Genomic DNA, 22,216 nt, shown 5'->3' with positions numbered 1-22,216 from the left:
AGGGGCAATGCAGAGGGGATATAGAGGGCGATATAGATGGGGCAATATAGGGGGATATAGCGGGAATATTGTGGGGATTATAGTGGGGGATATAGAGGTGACATAGAGGGGATTATAGGGAGGGATATAGAGGGGATATAGGGGGATATAGAGGGAAGAATAGAGGGAGTTATCGAAGGGAATCTGGAGGGGGATATGGAGGAGAGTATATAGGGGGAATATAGAGGGGATATAGAGAGAGATATAAAGGGGGATACAGAGGGGGATATAAAGGGGCATATAGATGGGAATATAGAGGAGAATATAGAAGGTGATATAGAGGGAAATATAGAGTTGGATATGGAGAGGGAATATAGAGAGGAATGTAGAGTGGAATACCGGGGAAGTATAGAGGGGAAATGGATGGGGATACAGAGAGGGAATATTGAGAGGAATGTAGAGTGGAATGTAGAGGAAATATAGAGGGGGGATACAGATGGGACTATAGAGGAGACCATAGAGGGTGAAATAGAGGGGCATTTTCGACTGGGATATAGAGAGGAATATAGAGGGGAATATAGAGGGGAAAATAGAGGGAATATATAGGAGTATATATAGGGGAATATTGAGTGGAAAATAGACGGAACATAGAAGGGATTATAGAGGGGAATATAGAGAGGAATTTAGGGGGTTATATAGAGGGGAGATAGAGGGGACCATCATGGCCCTAAGGAGGTGCAGACCAGGGCAAGTAAAATGACACCCAGTCTCAGGGTATTTTGGTATCAGGCTGGGCTGAAGGAGTTGGACCTATTTTCATTTGTGAACTCAGTCTAAGGGCAGATATGACAGAATTTTATATTGTAATTGAAGGAGATAGATTGTGATGAATTGGATGGGATATTTGAGACGGAGAGCAATGGAAGAAGTACATGATATGCTTATAAAACAGGTCGGCAAAGAACTAAGGCAGCTAAATACAACTTAATACAACCAATGGGGTTCGTTGTAACGTAAGTATCATTTGTTGCTGGGGAGATCTGTGTACCTTTCGGCTTTACTCACAATGAATGGAGGTTGAACTCGGCTTTCAGCTCTGCGGTCAGTTCTCAGGAAACAGCTCATTGATTTACTCCACAGAACCCGCAGATGCTTCTTGTAAATTACATTGTGAGTTTTCGCCATTTCCTGACAACAGTAAGACGGACTTCCCCCAAGGAATGTTTTACAGATATGGCTTGAGTATGGGTTTAAACAAAACGAGGTTTAACTACTCAACAAAAGCACGTCTTTAACATGCGATAACATCTAAAGTCTAATTGTCTGCAAATCCCCCCTGCACAATATCATAAAATGCGATTATAGAATGTAAGAACCTTGAGATATTATCGAAATAATTTTCAATTCCGAGTACAGACCATTCTAGCCTTGATATTTTCCATAACCTACTGTAATCCGGCAGTAGGCTGGGGAATATGTGCTACTTCCGCAAAAATATACAGGCGGTTATTGATATGAGGAACAGAATAACCGATAAAATACAAGCATTTTATGAAATTATTCTTTCTTTACAGGACTCGGGAATACTGAAAGCTGTTCGTTTATAATCAAAGCGAACAACAGCAACGAACACTGAGACTGGGAAATATAGTTACACACAGATCTGGTCTGACTGTAATTCCAACACTGCATTCACGTTAAATTTAAAACATGAAATATATGTATATATATATCTATCTCCAGGGAACGTACCATATATAATATCATATGTTTAATATATACACATAAAAAGTATATATACATCATTGACTGTGTGTAATTAAATTGCACAGCGCGCAGAATCTGTCCTTAATTATTCAGTTCCGGAGATTTCTAATTGGAATCAAAAGTGAGCAGAGGCGCTGTAAATTTTGAAATTAATTTACATGTACAGTTTCTGCGATAGAAATAAAAACACGTGTGTGTGTGTGTGTGTATGCGTGTGAGTGAGAGACATAGACAGACAGACAGAGACAGAGACAGAGAGAAATAGAGAGAGAGAGAGAGAGATTTGGAAACAAGTTAACTGTTGCCCACAACACGAATTCTACCCAGCGCTGGGAGTCACGTTCACTGGAACCAAAACAGCTGCATCTCTGATTAATCCAACAATGGATCAAAGATCAGACCTTTAGCTAGAACATGTGAAATAATAATCTCACTTTCCTTGTAAAAATTCAGAAATCTATCTAACATTAATAAAACAATATCTCCGTTTATTTTTTTTTGTTTCACACGTTTCAATAGTCTTTAATTTTGTCGTGTTCAGGACCTTTACAATGTGCAATACGGTAATTCTCATTAGAAAGCAAGGCGTTTGAGAATTTAATTCTGAGGGTGACAGTTTTGGAGAAACTGTGTAATCTCCTGCACAGACAGGTGGATTGCTTCACAATTTACAATCGTTCAATATGAGTGACTTTACCCCACTACCGATAGTAAAGTTAGTATCAGGGGCCCGAGTGATGGGGAGAGCTCACGTTAAGTAAAGAACTGCATGGAAACGATATCTGATACCTGAAAATAAAGGCACCAGTTTCCCAAAGTTTGTTAAACATCTGTAGAATTGGTACAATATTAATCACTTCCTCTCTCCTTTTGCATTCTATTCACTGACACCAACAGTACAGGGAATAAAAATGTGGGGAGAATCAGATTCCTTATACTATCTTTTAAACTAAATTTGTTTTGGATTAACTGTATTATCGAGATCGATAATTAGCCAATACAAAGCAAATGTAATTTTGAGAGGTGAGCACAGAAAATGGATTATTGGTGCTAATTTTTTGTTGATCGAAAATCAGATCGTTGAGCTGAGAAAGGAAAAGAGAGGAGGAGCCAAACTACTGCTGAAGGAGGCGGATGATTTCCAGCCCCGGGCTTCAGATCACGGAGCTCCAGGCAGTTTAAATAGTGGAGCGCTCGGCTTCAGGTCAGTAATCAGGAGGCTGTTCTGGGGAGCAGAGGGTTTGATCAAGAAAGCAAACGATGGCGCTTGGCTTCTACCTCTGTTTACTTCTGTCTTACTTTACCTGTGAGTACTCTTTCCCTTTTCAGCTCTGGGTGGGAGAAATTCCTCTGATTGTAATGTGAAGATTATCTTAGCGAAATTGCAAATACGTCAGGAAAGAACCGATTTATCAGTTCTCCAGCATTACAAAAAAATTAAACCTTCAATAATTCGTTCTAGATATTGTATAAAAAATGAACGACAAGAGGGATGATTAACCCAGCTCTCGCTTTTAAATATTCTGTTTTACTTTTATGACTATCTATAATTTTGCCTGTTTTAATTGACATCCGATCTTTCTCCCCCACTCTCAGATGTCCATTGCAACATCGTGCTGACTCAATCGGATTCCGTTACCGCAAAGCCCACGGAGACTCAGACACTGTCCTGTTCGGTGACTGGGTTCGATATCAACAGCTATTACATGGCTTGGGTTAAGCAAGTTCCAGGGAAAGGGCTGGAGTGGTTACTGAGCTATCTTAGCCCCGCACATACGAATTATTACGCACCCGGAGTTCAAGATCGATTCACCCCTTCCAAAGACAGCACGACCTTTTATCTGAAAATGACTAATTTGAAGACCGAAGACACCGCCATGTATTACTGTGCAAGAGACCCACGGGGAGGGAGACCGGGGCTGGACCTGTACAAAAACAGGAGGAGAAATCCAACCGTTCCCACTATAACCTGACGGTTAGTAATTAAATAAAGTACAATGTTAATAGTAGTACTTTCAAATAGAAGGTATTTCTTACCAAAGCATCTCGTTTAAGGACAGTTAACTGATATAAAATATGAACTGTTGTTGCAATAATGAGGAGAAGGGACTCTGCTGTATGTCCAGCACTTCTATGTGTGAGGAATGGAAATTTGAAGTTAATACTTGTTTCAATATATTCTACCACTGGTCGCTGATGTGCACAGATGTGTTCTCTTTCTCTCACCCTGAGTGAACTTCTAGTCAGGTTGCAGTCGCAATAAGGGTTTTTTGAAAGTGAATTTTGACAGACAGTGCTGAACAGAGAACGAGTGCAGTATTTGTGCTGGCGTGTGTCATTGTGATACTACAGTGGATCCACAGTGCTTCATATCGACATCTCGTCATACAGTAACACTGAGCGGGATCCTGCTGAAATCTGTGATCACAAAACCATCATGAACAGCAACATTAGTGTCATTCCATATATATCACTGTCAGAAATATCTCCAAGTTTATAAAACCAGATATAAAGGGTACATTGAACTGACGAATTTAAATTCCATGCAAAGACTGGTTGTGTGTCTTAACAGTAAAACGTGGCTTTTTATAAACATATAACAAGTTATACTGATACAAGCATCACATTAATGCATCCACTGGTGAATCTGAGTCGAGTTTTTTGGAAGCTGTTTGGAATTTAGATCTACATACCAAAGCTATATGTTGGCAGAAGTATTTGACACGGTGTGTATCATGGTGTATACCTGGGTGGCACAGCATTAATTGTCAATACAAAAACCCTTTCAACACTCATGGGGTGAAACTGGGGCAGTGCTCCGGCTGGAATACAACTGCGAATATATTAAAGTAATATTCATGTATTGCTATCTCGCACTGCAGTCCTGGCAAGGATTCGGCAGATCAACTATAACAATTCTTCACTAAATTGTTGGCGTTTCGAAACATGTTCATCAACTAATGTATGACATAGCAAATATCAAAGTAATTTATAAACAATCAAATGGAACCATTTGTTACCATATATAATGATTTTTAATATCACATCAATCTATCGTAACTTTACCTTGCCTCTGGAATATCAAAACTTAAAATAATGTAGACTGTTTTCTATACCGTGTGCAGAGCCCCTTATTGTGTGACCCAGGTGAAGGAATGTAACACAGTGATTACTTCGACTACTGGGGACAAGGGACCATGGTGACGGTGACTGCAGGTAAGAAACATGCACTAATTTAGTAGCAGTGTTTAATTTGTATGTTTAATCTTATATTTCGTTTGGTTTTAAGAGTTAATTATTTCCACGATCCTGTAAAGTTGGCACTGTTTCCTTCGATTTATTGGTGTGTAACTTTTGATTGTGCATCTGAGTTTTTATAGATCAAAGCAGCTGTTTTAGTCCTGCATTTCTCCTTGATTATTGTGGGATCTTGTTTATCTGCTAGTATGGGTTATTTGAAACTAGAAACCTGATGCTGAACTGCGTTTATTTTTGTTTCTGCAATGTTTAATTTGATAACATCTGGCTAATGCAGTTCTCGGTTATAATGTCGTCCCAAATGCTTTGGGCTCAGTCCGAGATCATGTACATCGGGCTACTTTCAGGATATACTGAAATTCTTTCTGAGTGTCGAGTACTCGCTCGGCCGTATGGAAAACTGCTTGAAAATCCACTCCTGACTCCATCATGTGAAAGACACTGTGAAAATCCGCAGTCTATATTGTTTCAGTGAGCTCAGAAAACTACAGAGATTCTAATTGTGGAGAGACAGCGCATAATATTATTAGAGGCTAGATGAATCATGGTATCATAGTTGGTTCAGAACAGGAGGAGGCCATTCGGCCCATCGTACTTGTGCCAGCTCTTTGAAAGAGATATCCAATCTTTCCTCAAAGCCCTGTTTTTTTCCCTTCAAGTATTTATCCAATTCCCTTTTGAAAGTTACTTTTAAATCTGCTTCCACCGCCCTTAAAGTGCATTCTAGATCATTACAACTCGCTGCGTAATTTAAAACTAATCTCTGTGCCTTTATTTACATAAAACTAATGTATTAATCTATTAGTATAATATTCGATTCGATCATATTGAATATCGGTCACGAAAATTTTGTTAACATTTCCACAATGCACAAGGTTGCGGGCAGAAGCAGGTTTAAAATTAATATTGGATTTTATTATAATTTAATACAGCATCAACTAATATCAATATTAACTTACAATATAATCAATTAAACACAAACCGCCTTCCACAATTGTACCATACACAACACCGTCAGGAGAAAATGTCAGAGATGGCAGAAAAATCAATCTATTATGAACAAATCACCGCCTTTCTTACTCAGTTGTGATTGAGCTCCATAAGGTCTCACTGCAGATTTTAATTAGTTGCTGTATCCTGGTTTCGTCTTGATGATTTTATATATTATATTTAATTAATGAACAATGTGGAGCCTGTGGCTGGATAGATTTCAATTTAAAATAGCTCTTGGTTTGTTAAGTACTTACTCTTCAATGGAGGCAGTTTTATTGTCAGTAAACTGGACAAAAATGTTGGCTCTTTTAGGTAGTGAGACAGGCTTTACTAAAGAAGTGTGGAAAATCATAGGCAGAACGAGATAAACTGGTATAGAAGCCAAACAGAATTTATAAAATGAATGGGGGTAATTTTGACTTTGGCGACAGTGCGAAACGGGTGCTGGGGAGTCGACAGCGCGTTTAACATCTCTCCCGGCTTTTATTTCCAATGACGTGAATCACCAGTTTTACACTGTCCCACCAAGTCAAAATTAACAGCAATATATTTTAATCAAAGAACTTTCAGACTTCACAAGGTTGGAAATAGACAAGAAATAAACTAGGCAGAGTGGAGGAAATTATAAGGTTGGAGGCAGCGATGCGGATATTGCTGGAAATTAAGCAGAATTGTTAAAATGATCTTCGTTAAATTAATTACATTAGTTAATTAAATTTTAAAAACTACGGACCTGGTAAGGCTGGAAGGAAACTAGAAACAATTTTAAACTTCAAACAGAATTGTTTAAATAAAATGACGTTAATATCAACATTAATTTATTTTCCGCACTCTGGAGGTAAAATTCAACTTGTGCGGGGCATAAAACGGGCGGTAGCGGATGGGCTCTCCGAATGACACAACGCCTGGTTTTCCCTGAATTACGCTCCCGCCGAAGTTGGAAGTTCGAACCAAAGGCTCTTTTCTCCAATTGCTCCGTTATATTCAGCGTCTCTGATAATTAAACGAAGCGCTGCTCTGTTTTGCACGGATCCTTGTGTAGTTTCAGTTCAACTTGAATTACACTGAATTCCACATTTCGAAGTTAAAGTGTGCAAGATATAGATTCCCGCCCGGGCGTTAAACAATCCCTGCTCTGTGCACAGAGAGGAAATTTGAGTGGAGAGGATTGCAGACCTGCTACAAAACTCTCCCGATTTTACTTCCATTAGTTTAAATAGGAGGAAGATCAGGTTGATTCTGAGGGACGTCCAGTTTTCCCGATCAGATTTCCCTACCCCCTCCCCCCACCCCAGATTGTTGTTCAGCGCGACGCTGAGATTATCCTTAATACACAGCCAGCGAAGACAAAAATCTACCTTTAGTGTTTTATTGAACAGTTTCTCTGCAGTCGAGGCTATGGTACAGATCACTTAAGAAACGGAAGGGCGCTAGTTTAGCAAATAGAGGTGACGCAGCTCATCCGTGTTGGTGATTTGAGACCCGAGCCAGTCGGTCAACAAATAATACAGAGACCCCGGACTCAGATGTGTTGAGGGCGGCGGGAGAATAGGACAGGGAACAGTTCTGGTCCAAAGGTCCTACCCGCATTTACAAGGCGTTTCTTGGCTGACATTATTAATAGTTATTATTGTAGCTGTTATGAATAATATTATTATTACCACATTATTAGTATTACTTTTATTATTGTTGTTGATATTATTATTATTTTTGTATCTTGAAGTAACGGGACATTAGGAGTAAACAGAAATTACCGCGAAACTTGGCCCAATATTTGATTACAGCAAGAAAGCAAATGGGAGAAGTTGCTCGGTGCATCATGAGAGAGAAAGGTTCACATTAAGCGGTGACATTATTTCTCCACACACCGTTCTTTAGACCATGAGAGAGAAAGGTTCACATTAAGCGGTGACATTATTTCTCTACACACCGTTCTTTAGACCATGAGAGAAAAAGGGTTCACATTAAGCGGTGACATTATTTCTCCACACACCGTTCTTTAGACCATGAGAGAGAAAGGGTTCACATTAAGCGGTGACATTATTTTTCTACACACCGTTCTTTAGACCATGAGAGAGAAAGGGTTCACAATAAGAGGTGACATTATTTCTCTATACACCGTTCTTTAGACCATGAGAGAGAAAGGGGTCACATTAAGAGGTGACATTATTTCTCGATACAACGTTCTTTCGACCATGAGAGAGAAAGGGTTCGCATTAAGAGGTGACATTATTTCTCTATACACCGTTCTTTAGACAATGAGAGCGAAAGGGTTCGCATTAAGAGGTGACATTATTTCTCTATACACCGTTCTTTAGACAATGAGAGAGAAAGGGGGTCACATTAAGAGGTGACATTATTTCTCTATGCACCGTTCTTTCGACCATGAGAGAGAAAGGTTCACATTAAGAGGTGGGATTTTTTTCTCCATACACCGTTCTTTAGACAATGAGAGAGAAAGGGGTCACATTAAGAGGTGACATTATTTCTCTATACACCGTTCTTTAGACAATGAGAGAGAAAGGGGTCACATTAAGAGGTGACATTATTTCTCCATACACCGTTCATGAGACCATGAGAGAGAAAGGGTTCACATTAAGAGGTGACATTATTTCTCCATACATCGTTCTTTAGACCATGAGAGAGAAAGGTTCACATTAAGAGGTGACATTATTTCTCTATACACCGTTCTTTCGACAATGAGAGAGAAAGGGTTCACATTAAGAGGTGACATTATTTCTCTATACACCGTTCTTTCGACAATGAGAGAGAAAGGGTTCACATTAAGAGGTGACATTATTTCTCTATACACCGTTCTTCAGACCATGAGAGAGAAAGGGTTCACATTAAGAGGTGACATTATTTCTCTATGCACCGTTCTTTAGACCATGAGAGAGAAAGGGTTCACATTAAGAGGTGACATTATTTCTCTATACACCGTTCCTTAGACCATGAGAGAGAAAGGTTCACATTAAGAGGTGACATTATTTCTCTATACACCGTTCTTTAGACCATGAGAGAGAAAGGTTCACATTAAGAGGTGACATTATTTCTCTCCACCGTTCTTTAGACCATGAGAGAGAAAGGGTTCACATTAAGAGGTGACATTATTTCTCTATTAACCGTTCTTTAGACCATGAGAGAGAAATGCAAAATCAACGACAGCCAATCGGTAGCTCGTTTTCCCCCTGCCCGAGTTTCTTTTCCATTTAAGGCAATGCAAAACGGGTCACCGATTGGCTGTCGCCCGTTTTGCACCACAGACCATGATGAATTGATACCCTATGGGCGGTAGCTCACAACTGGCGGGATTGCAACAACGTCCCATTATACTTCAATGGGAGAGAATATCAGGCGGGGCGACAAACAGGCGGCCGATTCGATACCGCCCCCTTTGCCCCACTGCCCAAGGCGGATTTCTGCCCCTATATCACAGCCACACTGAACAAATTCCTCTTCATTTAAATAGAAAAGAAAGTTGGTTTTATTGCAAAATGGGCTGCAATTCGTTATCGTCGATTTTGCGCTGCTGCCAAAGAATGATTTAAATATCTCACTTCTCATCCTGTCCATGAGACCCACCTCCTGCTCCCTCGACCCTATTCCCACCAAACTGCTGACCACCAAACTTCCCTTCCTGCCCCAGTGTTAGCTAATATTGTTAACGATAAATGTTAGCTGATATTGTTACCGGTTCCATCTCCTCAGGTACTGTCCCCCTCCCCTTCTAATCCGCCCTCATCATCCCCCTACAAAAAAAAAACCCACACTTGACCCTTCTGTCCTTGCAAACTACCGCCCAATCTCCAACCTCCCTTTCCTCTCCAAGGCCCTTGAATGTGTTGTCGCCTCCCAAGTCTCTGTCCTCATCTTTCCCGCAACTCCTCCAATTTGAACCCCTCCAATCAGGTTTCTGCCCCTGCCACATTACTGAAATGACCCTTAGCAAAGTTACAAATATATTACACATATCCGCTCCATCACCAAGACCCCCTTCTTCTACCTCCATGACATCACCCGTCTCCACCCCTGCCTCAGCTCTTCTGCTGCTGAAACTCTCATCCATGCCTTTATTGCCTCTAGAATTGACTATTCCAATGCTCCCCTGCGCTCCCAACTTCCACCCTCCATAAACTTGGGCTGATCCAAAACTCTGCTGCCCCCGTATCCTCACTCGCACCAAGTTTCATTCACCCATCATCCCTGTGCTCGCTGACCTCCATTATCTGTCGGTCCGGGTACGCCTCGATTTTAAAGTTCTTCTCCTTGTTTACAAAGTCCGACAGGGCCTCACCGCTCCGTATCTCTGTCACCTCGTCCAGTCTTACAAACCCCCGAGGTCTCTGTTCTCCTCCATTCTGGCCTCCTGCGTGTCCCCGATTTTAATCGCTCCACCATTGGTGGCCGTGCCTTTAGCTGTCTTGGCCCTAAACTCTGTAATCACCTCCCTAAACCTCTCCGCCTCTCGACCTCTCCCTCCCCTTTAAGAAGCTCCTTAAAACCTACCTCTTTGACCAAGCTTTTGTTCACCTGTCCTAACATCTCCTCATGGGCCTCAGTGTCAAATTTTGTTTGATAATCGCTCCTATGAAGCGCCTTGGGACGTTTTACAACGATAAAGGCGCGATAGAAATGCAAGATGTTGTTGGTGTACAATCGCATTTTAAAGAATTATATATTCGCACTTTAGATCTGTTTGCATATCCGAACACTTAATTTCATATCCCTGAGTATACAGTCCCACATTCTGCACACTTACTAAATTATATCTGTCACATGCCCGCCCATTCTCCTATCCTGCCTCTGTCTTCATGAAGATTTTTACATTCCTCCTCGCTGCTTGCCAAATCATGTACTTTTTTGTCGTTAGCAACTTTCGAGATTTTATTCCCTGTCGCCAAGTGTAAACCATCGAATGTAGGTAAACAGAAGTGCCCCGAATACTGACACCAGGAGGACTTCACTTTCCAGCCGTTCTCCAATCTGAAGGACACGTTAACCGTTTCTCTGTGTTTCCTGTGGATCAACCAACTTTCCATCCCTGCTGCTAACAGTTCCTCTAAACGTATACGCCTGATTTTTTATCTAGCCCCCTCTTGGCCTCGATGGATATTCAGACTTACATGCCGAGAAATTCGTCAGAGCTGCTCCCGCTCCGCCTGCGAGGCTTCGTGGGAAGTGGAGTGGAAACTCCGTTTACAGGGAGTAGCCTGGGAGAATTTCCAGACCTGTGATATTAATATTTTTGCCTGAACTTTATTTGAGAACAGGGAGGGGGTAGAATATGTCCTCGTTATTGGAGTGACGACAAGGAGTTGGGCGAAGTCAATGATACAATTTCCTTGTACTGAGTCTGGGTGGATGGAGCTTGATGGACCGAATGGACTTTCCTGTCTCCGGACTTTCGGATGCACCAGACTGGGGTTCGGTGAGCCCATTTCAAGTCAGGCCTCACAATCAGCAGAGGCTCACTTTTCATTGTTGTTTGTGATCCTCAAATGATGCAATTGGTGCAGATTCTGGCGGATATTCAAAACATGCGGGCGTTTCACGTAAATGTGATCGCGGAGTTTCACTTTTGTGTTCAATTTGTTCCTCTTTCGCAGCTGAACCGTCTGCTCCGACACTCTTCGCCCTGCTATCGTCCTGTGGAGAACCCAATACTGAAGGTTTGGTGACGGTCGGGTGCTTGGCGATGAACTATTCCCCCGAAAAAGCCATCCTTTCCTGGACCAAAAATGACCAAAGCATCACTAGTGGATTCATGACCTACCCGTCAGTGTTCAACAAGAAGGGAACCTACACCCTGAGCAGCCAGTTAACGATCCCCGAGTCAGAGATGGAGAGCAGCAAAGTCTACTGCGTGGTTCGGCACAGCGGTTCTGCCTGGGAGACAGTGAAGCTGCACTTTCGAGGTTGGTGTGAGCTCGATGGCGACTAAGATGTGAAAATATAATAGATGTTTCCAATACAGAATTATTTAATTTTAAAATGGTGAAATCACCTTTGTTTCCTTGAATTCCCACAGTAGGATTGCCTGCGGTCCCTCCAACTGTTATCCTCACGCAAAGTTCACCTCAGGAAATCTTATCCAGCAAACATGTAACGGCCGTGTGTTTAATATCCGGATTCCGACCAAAACCCATCGACGTGCAGTGGCTGAAGGGCGGATTGCCCGTGAAGTCCGGGTTCGTCACCTCTCCTCCCTGTGAAGAGAACGGCAACTTCAGCGTCAATAGTCGGCTGGAAATCACCTCCAGGGAATGGTTCAACGGTGCGGTATACACCTGCTCCGTCACTCACAAAGCGAGCAAGAGCATCCAGAGCAAAAATATCACGAGTTCTAATGGTAAGAGGCAAACCGGGAGCTGAGGCCAGATACATCTAAGTGCCAAATTCGAACTAAATTGACAGTCAGTGTTCCGTGGGGTGGGGGTAAGGGGGGACTGATAACTTATTTCACCAATTATTAGGAACATATCATTGATGTTATTGATCGTCTCTGAGTCAGAAGGTCGTGGGTTCAATCCCACTCCTGAGACTTGAGCACAAAATCGAGGCTGACACTCCCAGTCAGGACTGATGGATCGCTGCACTATGGGAGGTGCCATCTTGTTGAGACGTTAAACCGAGGCCCCGATCTGCCCTCTCAGGTGGACCTTAAAGATCGCACAGCAATATTTAGAAGGCGAGCAATGGAGTTCTCCCCGGTGCCCTGGCCAACATTTATCCCTCAACCAACATCACTAAAACAGATTACCTGGTCATTATTACATTGCTGTTGGTGGGAGCTTGCTGTGAGCAAATTGATAGCTGAGTTTCCAACATTTCAACAGTGACCACACGTCAAAAGTAGTTTTTTGTCTGTAAAGCGCTCTGGGACGTCCTGAGGTGATGAAAAGCGCTGGATAAATGCAAGTTCTTTCTTTCTTTACCGAGTATCTAGTTACTTGCTTCCATCTCCTGGACGGCCTGACTCTCTCTGCCTCTGTTACAGTTCAGTGGGCACTGCAGACGTTCCAGAGTCTCGCCCCAGAAGGGATTCCTCTGCGGCCATGTCATCGGATCAGTCTGCGAACCTGGTCCCAGTTTAGTTCTCAGTGAGCCGACATCAGGCGGTGCGCAAGTAGAGCGTCAGAGCTGTGCTTCAACACAACTGTTCCAGGGAATGGGGGAATCACTAATGGTCACATTCCTGATTAGTGGCCCGGAAAATCAGGCGCACTGTATAATGGGAGGCTGAGTCCATATCGCCCAAAGTAAAAATGACTTTCCTTGTCTTTAATCAAATAAAGGCTGAACGTTCGCATCACAATTCTCCAGAGAATAGATCGGTTCACATTTATTTTCCTATCACAGATTGTCCTCCACCCGGTGAACCAGAAGTCACTATTCTGCCACCATCACAAGAACAGGTTTTACTGGAGGCGACGGTGACTTTGACCTGTGTCGTGTCTGATGCTCCGAATGGGGTCAACGTGTCCTGGACCAGAGAACAGCAGCCTTTAAAATCAGAGATTGCCGTCCAACCTGGCGAGGGCTCCGACAGTCTGATCAGCAAAGTAGACATCTCGACACAAGCGTGGCTGAGTGGGGATACGTTCTATTGCGTGGTGAGCCATCAGGATCTTCCAACTCCTAAAAGAGCGTCCATACACAAGGAACGAGGTGAGCAGTGACGTTGCAGCAACAAGTGCCACATTGTGAATCTTCTCAGTGCGTGTACATGACTTCTATTCATTAAATATATGCATAGTCTATCCCCATGGCATAGTTTAGTCCATCCACCACCTTAAACATTCATTCCCTCCACCACCGGCTCACTGTGGTTGCAGTGTGTACCATCTACAGGATACACTGCAGCAACTCGTGCAGGCTTCTTTGGCAGCACCTCCCAAACCCGCGACCCCTACCAACAGGTGCATGGGAACACCATCGCCTCCAAGTTCACCTTAAAATCACAACTCATCCCGATTTGGCCATTCCTTCATTGTCCCATTCAAATTTCCGGAACTCCCTCTTAACAGCACTGTGGGAGTACCTTCACTACACGGACTGTAGCGGGCCACGCAGAAGGCTCACCATCACTTTCTCAAGGACAACTATGGATGGGCAATAAAAGCCGACCTCACGAGAGGCGCCCACATCCCGGGAATGAATAAACAATAAAGTTGGTAAATGGACAAAATGGAGAGGAAACTCTTTTATTCCGAACGAAAGGCTTTTCTCACTTCTCGGTCCCCTCTGCAGAGCTTGGATTAGAGGAAACTCTTTTACCCCCACCACGGCAAGTAGCGAAATTGAACTCAATAAGCCTGTAAATTCGCTGGCTGACACCGGAGAAACTGAGCGAGTCCAGAACAAGGGGCCATAACCTTAATATTAGAGCTAGGTCGTTCAGGGGTGATGCAAGGGAACATTTCTTCATACAAACGGCAGTGGGAATCTGGAACTCTCTCCCCAAAAGGCTGCTGAGGCTGGAGGTCAATTGGAAATTTCAAAACTGAGATTAATAGTTTGTTGCTGGATTGCGTGCAATCGGAGCAAATCCACTGCACCATGGAAGTCTTGGCTGAACGGCGAGCGAAAGAAATGCAGTTGTTATAGGGGTTTCAAAAGTCTTACTAAATTTGTACAGGGCTTTGTTGAGACCTCACCTGGAGCATTGCTTACAGTTTCGGTCTCCTTCTCTGAGGAAGGATATACTTGCCTTCGATGCGGTGCAAAGAAGGTTCACTGGATTGATTCCTGGGATGAGAGGGTTGTCCTGTGAGGAGAGATTGAGTAGAATGGCCTTATACTCTCTGGATTTTAGAAGAATGAGAGTTGATGTCATTGAAAAATATAAGATTCTGAGGGGGCTTGACAGGGTAGATGCTGAGAGGTTGTTTCCCCTGGCTGGAGCTAAGGGGCTTAGTCTCAGGATAAGGGGTCGACCATTTAAGACTGAGGTGAGGTGGAATTTCTTCACTCAGAGGGTTGTGAATCTGTGGAATTCTCTACCCCAGAGGAATGTGGATGTTGAGTCGTTGAATATATTCAAGGCTGAGATAGATAGAATTTTTGAATCTGGGGGAATTATTGGTAAAAAGATAATGGGCTTCGGAAATCATTTGGGCTAAAGGCTGACAAATCCCCAGGGCCTGATAATCTGCATCCCAGAGTAATAAAGGAAGTGGCCCTTGAAATAGTGGATGCATTGGTGATCATCTTCCAAAATTCCATGGATTCTGGTACAGTTCCTACAGCTGGAGGCTGGCAAATGGAACCCCACTATTTCAAACAGGAGGGAGAGAAAAAACTGGGAATTACAGACCAGTGAGCCTAACATCAATAGTGGGGAAAATGCTATCGTCTATTGTGAAAGATGTGATAACAGAACACTTGGAAGGCATTCACGTGAACGGACAAAGTCGGCATGGGTTTATGAAAGGGAAATCATGCTTAACAAATCTACTGGAGTTTTTTGAGGATGTAACTAGTAGAATAGATAAGGGAGAACCAGTAGATGTGGTGTATTTGGATTTTCAGAAGGCTTTTGATAAGGTGCCACACAAGAGGTTCGTGTGCAAAATTAAAGCACATGGGATTGGGGGGAATATATTGGCATGGATTGAGAATTGTTTGACAGACAGGAAACAGAGAATAAGAATAAACGGGTCTTTTTCCGGGTGCCAGGCAGTGACCAGTGGGGTACCACAGGGATCAGTGCTTGGGCCCCAGCTATTCACAATATATATCAATGATTTGGATGAGGGAACTAAATGTAACATTTCCAAGTTTGCAGACGACACAAAGCTGGGGTGGAATTAGAGCTGTAAGGAGGGTGCAAAGAGTGATTTAGACAAGTTGGGTGAGTGGGCACTACCATGGCGGATGCAGTATAACGTGGGATAAATGTGAGGTTATCCACTTTGGTTGTAAAAACAGAAAGGCAGATTATTATCTGAATGGTGACAGTTTGGGAAAAGGGGAGGTGCAACGAGACCCGGGTGTCCTTGTACACCAGTCGCTGAAAGCAACAAGCAGTTTGGAAGGCCAATGGTATGTTGGCCTTCATTGCAAGAGGATTTGAGTACAGGAGCAGGCACATCTTACTGCAGTTATACAGAGCCTTGCTGAGACCACATCTGAAGCACTGTGTGCAGTTTTGTTCTCCTTATCTGAGGAAGGCTGTCCTTGCCATGGAGGGAGTGCAACGAAGGCTTACCAGACTGATTCCTGGGATGGCAGGATTGGCGTATGAGGAGGGATTGGAACGACTAGGCCTATATTCACGAGAGTTTAGAAGAATGGGAGGTGATCTTATCGAAACATATAAAATTCTAACAGGACAAGACGGGCTAGATGCAGGGAGGATGTTCCCGCTGGCTGGGGAGTCCAGAACCAGGTGTCCCAGTCTCAGGATACGGGATATGCCATTTCGAACCGAGATGAGGAGAAATTTCTTCACTCAGAGGGTGGTGAGCCTCTGGAATTCTCTACCACAGAAGGCAGTGGAGGCCAAGTCATTAGATGTATTCAAGAAGGAGATAGATATATTTCTTAATGTTAAAGGGATCAAGGGATATGGGGATAAAGCGGGAACAGGGCACTGAGTTAGACGATCAGCCATGATCATTTTGAATGGCGGAGCAGGCATGAAGGGCCGAATGGCCTACTCCTGCTCCTATTTTCTATGTTTCTATGAATCAAAGGATATGGGGATCGTGCGGGAAAGTGGAGTTGAGGTTGAAGATCAGCCAGGATCTTATTGAATGGTGGAGCAGATTCGAGGGGCCGTATGCCCAACTCCTGCTCGTATTTCTTATGTTCTTGTGTTCAGGAAGATAGACTGGCGTTTCCGCAAGCGCCGTCGTGCGTCCTGCATGCGTGTTGTCTCCCTGGTGCCAGGGTAAAGGACAACATTGAGAGATGCAGAACATTTTGAGGAGGGAAGGGGAACAGCCAGAAATCATGGTCCATGTGGGAACCGATGACATAGGAAGGAAAATGTCCTGCAGTCAGTGTTTCAGGAGCAAGGGAGGAAGTTAAAAGGCAGCACCTCAAAGGTAGTAAAATCTGGATTACTCCCAGTGCCAAACGCTCGTGAGTAAAGGAATAGCCGAATAAGACAGGCTATCGCCTGGACAAATGTAGCAGCAGGTGAGTTTCAGATACCTGGGACATTGGGAGCAGTTGTGGGGCAGGAGGGATCTGTTCAAGGTGGACGGGTTGCACCTCAACAGAGCTGGGAAGTTAACTACTGCTATGGGGGAGGGTTTAAACAAATTTGACAATAGGGTGGGCACCAGGATGAAATATTATAGAGAAGAAGCAAGGTGCACAGAGGACTGGGAGGGACAAATAGCACTTGAGCAAAGAGTACTTCAGAAATAGGAGGGATCATACAGGGGGAAATTAGGCAGTCTAAGATGAGCTTCGAGTGCATGTGTGTAAATGCACGTAGCGTGGTAAATAAGGTTGGTGAGCTGCAGGCTCAAGTCGCCACATGGGACTGTGATATAATGGCAATAGCAGAGACATGGCTCAAAGATTGGGGGGAATGGGTACTTAATATTCCTGCCTACACGGTTTTCAGGAAAGATAGTGAAGGAAAGAAAGGAGGAATGGCAGTATTGATCAAATAAACTATTATAGCACGGGAAAGTGATGATGAAGGTGAGCGCGGGGGGGGGGGGGGGGGGTCAAATTAAAGAACAATGGAGGAGCTATTACACTACTAGGTGTGTACTATAGGCCACCAGATAATGGGAAGGAGATACAGGAGCAAATTTGCAGGCAAATTACGGAAAGATGCAAGAACGATAGATTAGTGATAATGGGGACTTCAATTATCCCAATATAGGCTGGGACAGTAACAATGTATCAGGCAAAGAGGGGAAGGAATTCCTGAAATGTGTACAAGAGAACTTTGTTGAACAATGTGTTTCCAGCCCAGCGGGGAAGGAAGCAATGCTGGATCTAGTTCTGGGAATGAAGTGGGGCAAGTGAAGCATGATTCAGTGAGGGAGCATTTGGGGAACAGTGATCATAATATCATTAGATTTAGAATAGTCATGGAAAAGGACAAGGAACAATCTAATGTGAAAATATTTAACTGGAGGAGGGTTAATTTCAGTGAGTTAAATAGGGATCTTAGTCCTGGTAGATAGGAATCAAAGATTGGTTTGCAAAATAGTAATTGAAGAATGGGAGGCCTTCAAGGAGGTAATGGTTCACATCCAGTCCCACGGGGGGAAAGGAAGGGCATCCAAAACTAGAGCTCATTTGATGACTAATGATATAGAGATTACAATGAAACAGAAAAAGGAGGCTTATGACAAATGTAAGGCACAGAATACAGTTTAGGACTAAGTTGAATGCAGAAAGTACAGAGGAGATTGAAAAAGGAAATAAGAGCGGCAAAGAGAATATGAGAATAGATTAGGGGCCAGCACAAAAGGGAACCCAAAAGTCTTTTCTAAAGATGTAAAAAGCAAAAGGGTAGTGAAAGGAAGGGTGGGACCGATTGGGGACAAAAAAAAGAAATCTTCATCTGGAGGAAGAGGGCATGGCTGAGGTACTAAATGAATGCACCGCATTGGTCTTCACGAGAGAAAAGGATGCTGCCACTGTAACAGTAAAAGGGGGGTCAGTAGCGATATGGGATAGGATAAAAATAGATAGACGAGGTACTTAAAAGATTGGCAGTACTCAAAGTAGAAAAGTCACCCGGTCCAGATGGGATGCAACTTCGGTTACTGAGGGAAGTAAGGGTGGAAATTACGGAGGCTCTCACCACAACCTTCCAATCCTCCTTCGACATGGGAATGGCGCCGGAGGATTGGAGGATTGCAAATGTTACAGGCCTGTTCAAAAAGGTAAACCCGGCAGTTACAGACCAGTCAGCCGAATGTCGGTGGTGGGGAAACTTAGAGAGAGAATAATCCGGGACAAAATTAATTGGCACTTGGAAAATTGTGGGCTGGTAAATGAAAGTCATCACGGATTTGTTAAAGGAAAATCGTGTTTGATAACTTGATTGAGCTCTTTGATGAAGTAACGGGAAGGGTTATGAGGGTAATGTGGTTGATGTTGTGTATATGGACTTCCAGAAGGCATTTGATAAAGTACCACATAATAGACCTGTAAGCGAAATTAAAGCCCCCTGGATTAAAGGGACAGCGGCAGCGTGGATGCAAAATTGGCTAATCATAGAATGGTTCCAGCTCAGATGGAAGCCATTCGGCCCATCGTGCCCCTGCCGGCTCTTAAAAAGAGCAATCCAGTTAGTCTCATTTCCCCACGCTTGCCCAGTACCAGTGCAATTTTTTTCCCTTGAAGTATTTGTCCAATTCCTTTTTAAAAGCCACGATTGAATTTGCTTCCACCACCCTTGCACTCCGATCCCAAAACTGGTCCCACTGCCCCAAGACTCTGAAGCCATCCATCCTGCGCCATGTCTGTAGCCACGCATTAACCTGCCTTATCTTCCAATTTCTGTACTCACCAGCGGGTGGCACTGGGGGTAATCCAGAGATTACTACCTTTGAGGTCCTGCTTTTCAACTTCCTCCCTGGCTCCGGAAACACTGACCGCAGGAACTCATCCCCTTTTCTTTCCTATGTCGCTAAGGGACAGAAAGCAAAGAGTATTGTTGAACGGTAGTTTTTCAGACTGGAGGGAAGTATAGAGTGGTGTTCTCCAGGAATCAGCATGAGGACCTCTGCTCTTTTTGATATACATTAATGACATGGACTTGGGTATACTGGGTACAATTACAAAGTTTGCTGATGACACGAAACTCGGAAATGTAAATAATGTGAAGGATAGCAACTAACTTTAGGAGGACATAGACAGACTGGTGAAATGGGCAGAGACATGGCAGATGTAATTTAACGCAGAGAAGTATGAAGTGTTGCATTCTTTGGGAGGGAGAATGAAGAGACACAATATAAACTAAATGGTAGAATTTTAAACGGAGTGCAGGAACAGAGAGACCTGGGATTGTACGTACAGAAATCTTTGAAGGTGGCAGGAGAAGTTGAGAATGCTGTTAATAAACCATATGCGATCCTCGGCTTTTGTAATAGAGGCACAGAGTACAGAAGCAAATAAGTTATGCTAAATCTTTATAAATCATTGGTTAGGTTTCAGCTGGAGTGTTGTGTTCAATTCTGGGCACCACACATTATAAAGGATGTCAAGGCCTCAGAGAGGGTGCAGACGAGATTTACTAGAATGGCACCAGGGATGAGAGATTTCGGTTATTTGGAGACTGGAGAAGCCGGGATTGTTCTCCTTAGAACAGAGAATGTTAAGGGGAGATGTTATGGAGGTGTTCAAAATCATGAAGGGTTTTGATCAGGTAAATAAGGAGAAACTGTTTCCAGTGGCAGAAGGTTTGGTAACCAGAGGACACAGATTTAAAGTGGTTGGCAAAAGAGCCAGAGGCGACATGAGGAAACATTTTTTTCGCACCGAGATGTAATGATCTGAATGTTCTGCCTGAAAGGGTGGTGGAAGCAGATTCAATCGTAACTTTCAAAACGGAATTGGTTAATACTTGAAATGAAAAAAATGGACAGTTATCGGGAAAGAGCAGGGTAATGGGAATAATTGGATTGCACTTTCAAAGAGCCGGAATAGGTACGTTGGGCCGAATGGCCTCCTTCTGTGCTGTACCATATTATGATACTGTAATAAAAGTTATTGAGAGATATGGAACCAAGCGGGTAAATGCAGTTGAGACACAGATCAGCCATGTTATAATTCAATGGCGGAACAGGCTCGAGGGCCTGAATGGCCTCCTTCTGTTCCTATGTTCCTGAACTGACTGTTAAAAATCCGAACTTTTTGTCCATTTTCCTTTTACTGTCTATATCCGAAGGGAGGCTATCACCCCTATGCGATCTTCGCCACATGTGGCTTTGCTCCAGGACGATGGAGTTGTCCTCTCAAATTATCTACAAGCCACTCAGTTACATTTCTCAAACGATGGCCTTCTCAAGGCACGTAGAGGAGAGGAGAGATGTCACCTTAAGTGACTCGTGCACAAAGCAACAAACAGAGTTTTTAAAATTAGGCAAGGGAACGATATCTCCGAGTGCAAAGTGAATCTTCACAACCTAAAGCTGCGCTTTATTCCCTCTATGATCGCCTCTCACTTATTAATATCCAAACATTTTTTTCTGTAGATCCAAATTCACAGGAACCGTCTGTGTTTGTCCTCCTCCCGTTAGCAGAAGAAATCTCCGCTCAGCGGTCTATGACCCTCACCTGCTTAGTGAGAGGTTTCTCTCCCAGAGAGATCTTTGTCAAGTGGACCGTTAATAACAAGACGCTGAATTCCAGCGGCTACAAGAACACTGAGGTGATGGCGGAGAACGACAGTAGCTCCTTCTTCATGTACAGCATGTTATCCATTAAGACGGAGGATTGGACCAGCGGTGCTTCTTACTCCTGTGTGGTCGGACATGAAGCCATTCCCTTGAAGATAATGAGCAGAACGGTTAATAAATCGAGCGGTAAACCGAGTTTTGTGAACATTTCCCTTGTACTGATGGACACCGTGAATTCTTGTCAATGAGATTATCTTTTTTCAATTCCTTAATTAAAAGCAAATAAAGACCCTTTTTCTGTTAACGAGTCAAATGTATGGGAATTGAATTATTTTTGTTGGTCGGGAGCAGGATATGTTCCCTTTGGAGACCCAATGCGCCAACATTCCGTTGGAACGCAAGAACAGGAGGAGGCCATTCAGCCCCTCGAGCCTGTTCCGCCATTCATTGAGATCATGGCTGATCTGTATCCTAACTCCATCCACCCGTCTTGGCTCCAGATCCCGTAATACCCTTGGCTAGCAAAAATAAATCAGCTTTAAAATTATTAATTGAGCATCGACTGCTTTTTGTGGGAGAGAGTTCCACACTTCTCCCACCCGGTGTGTGAAGAAATGTTTCCTAACGTCTCTCCTGAATGGCCTGGCTCTGATTTTAAGGTTATGTCCCCTTGTCCTAGTCTCCCCCGCCAGCGGGAAAAGTTTCTCTCTATCTACCCTATCAATTCCTTTCAAAATCTTAAAAATCTCATTCAAATCACCCGTTAACCTTCTATATTCCGCCCTTCCAGCTTATTCACAGCACAAGCTAAATGCAGACTAAAGGTGCTTCCACTACCAGACCCCTTAACCCTAACATAAGAAAACCGCTTCCATACACAATACAATGGCTGTTTC

General features: G+C 43.3%; 1 gene segment (V, D, J or C); it reads left to right on the top strand.

Annotated features, from left to right (window-relative positions):
* The first annotated feature begins 2,943 nt into the window (after positions 1-2,943).
* On the top strand, positions 2,944-21,627 carry LOC137315706 (Ig heavy chain C region-like). The segment is given in 7 exon segments: positions 2,944-3,052; positions 3,343-3,673; positions 4,913-4,962; positions 11,604-11,912; positions 12,026-12,346; positions 13,357-13,665; positions 21,177-21,627. Coding segments are annotated over 7 exon segments (1,758 nt in total).
* Positions 21,628-22,216: the final 589 nt, after the last annotated feature.

This window comes from Heptranchias perlo, unplaced genomic scaffold (genome assembly GCF_035084215.1).
Source record: "Heptranchias perlo isolate sHepPer1 unplaced genomic scaffold, sHepPer1.hap1 HAP1_SCAFFOLD_56, whole genome shotgun sequence".
Lineage (NCBI taxonomy): Eukaryota > Metazoa > Chordata > Chondrichthyes > Hexanchiformes > Hexanchidae > Heptranchias > Heptranchias perlo.
This window is presented reverse-complemented; position numbering and strand designations above follow the sequence as displayed.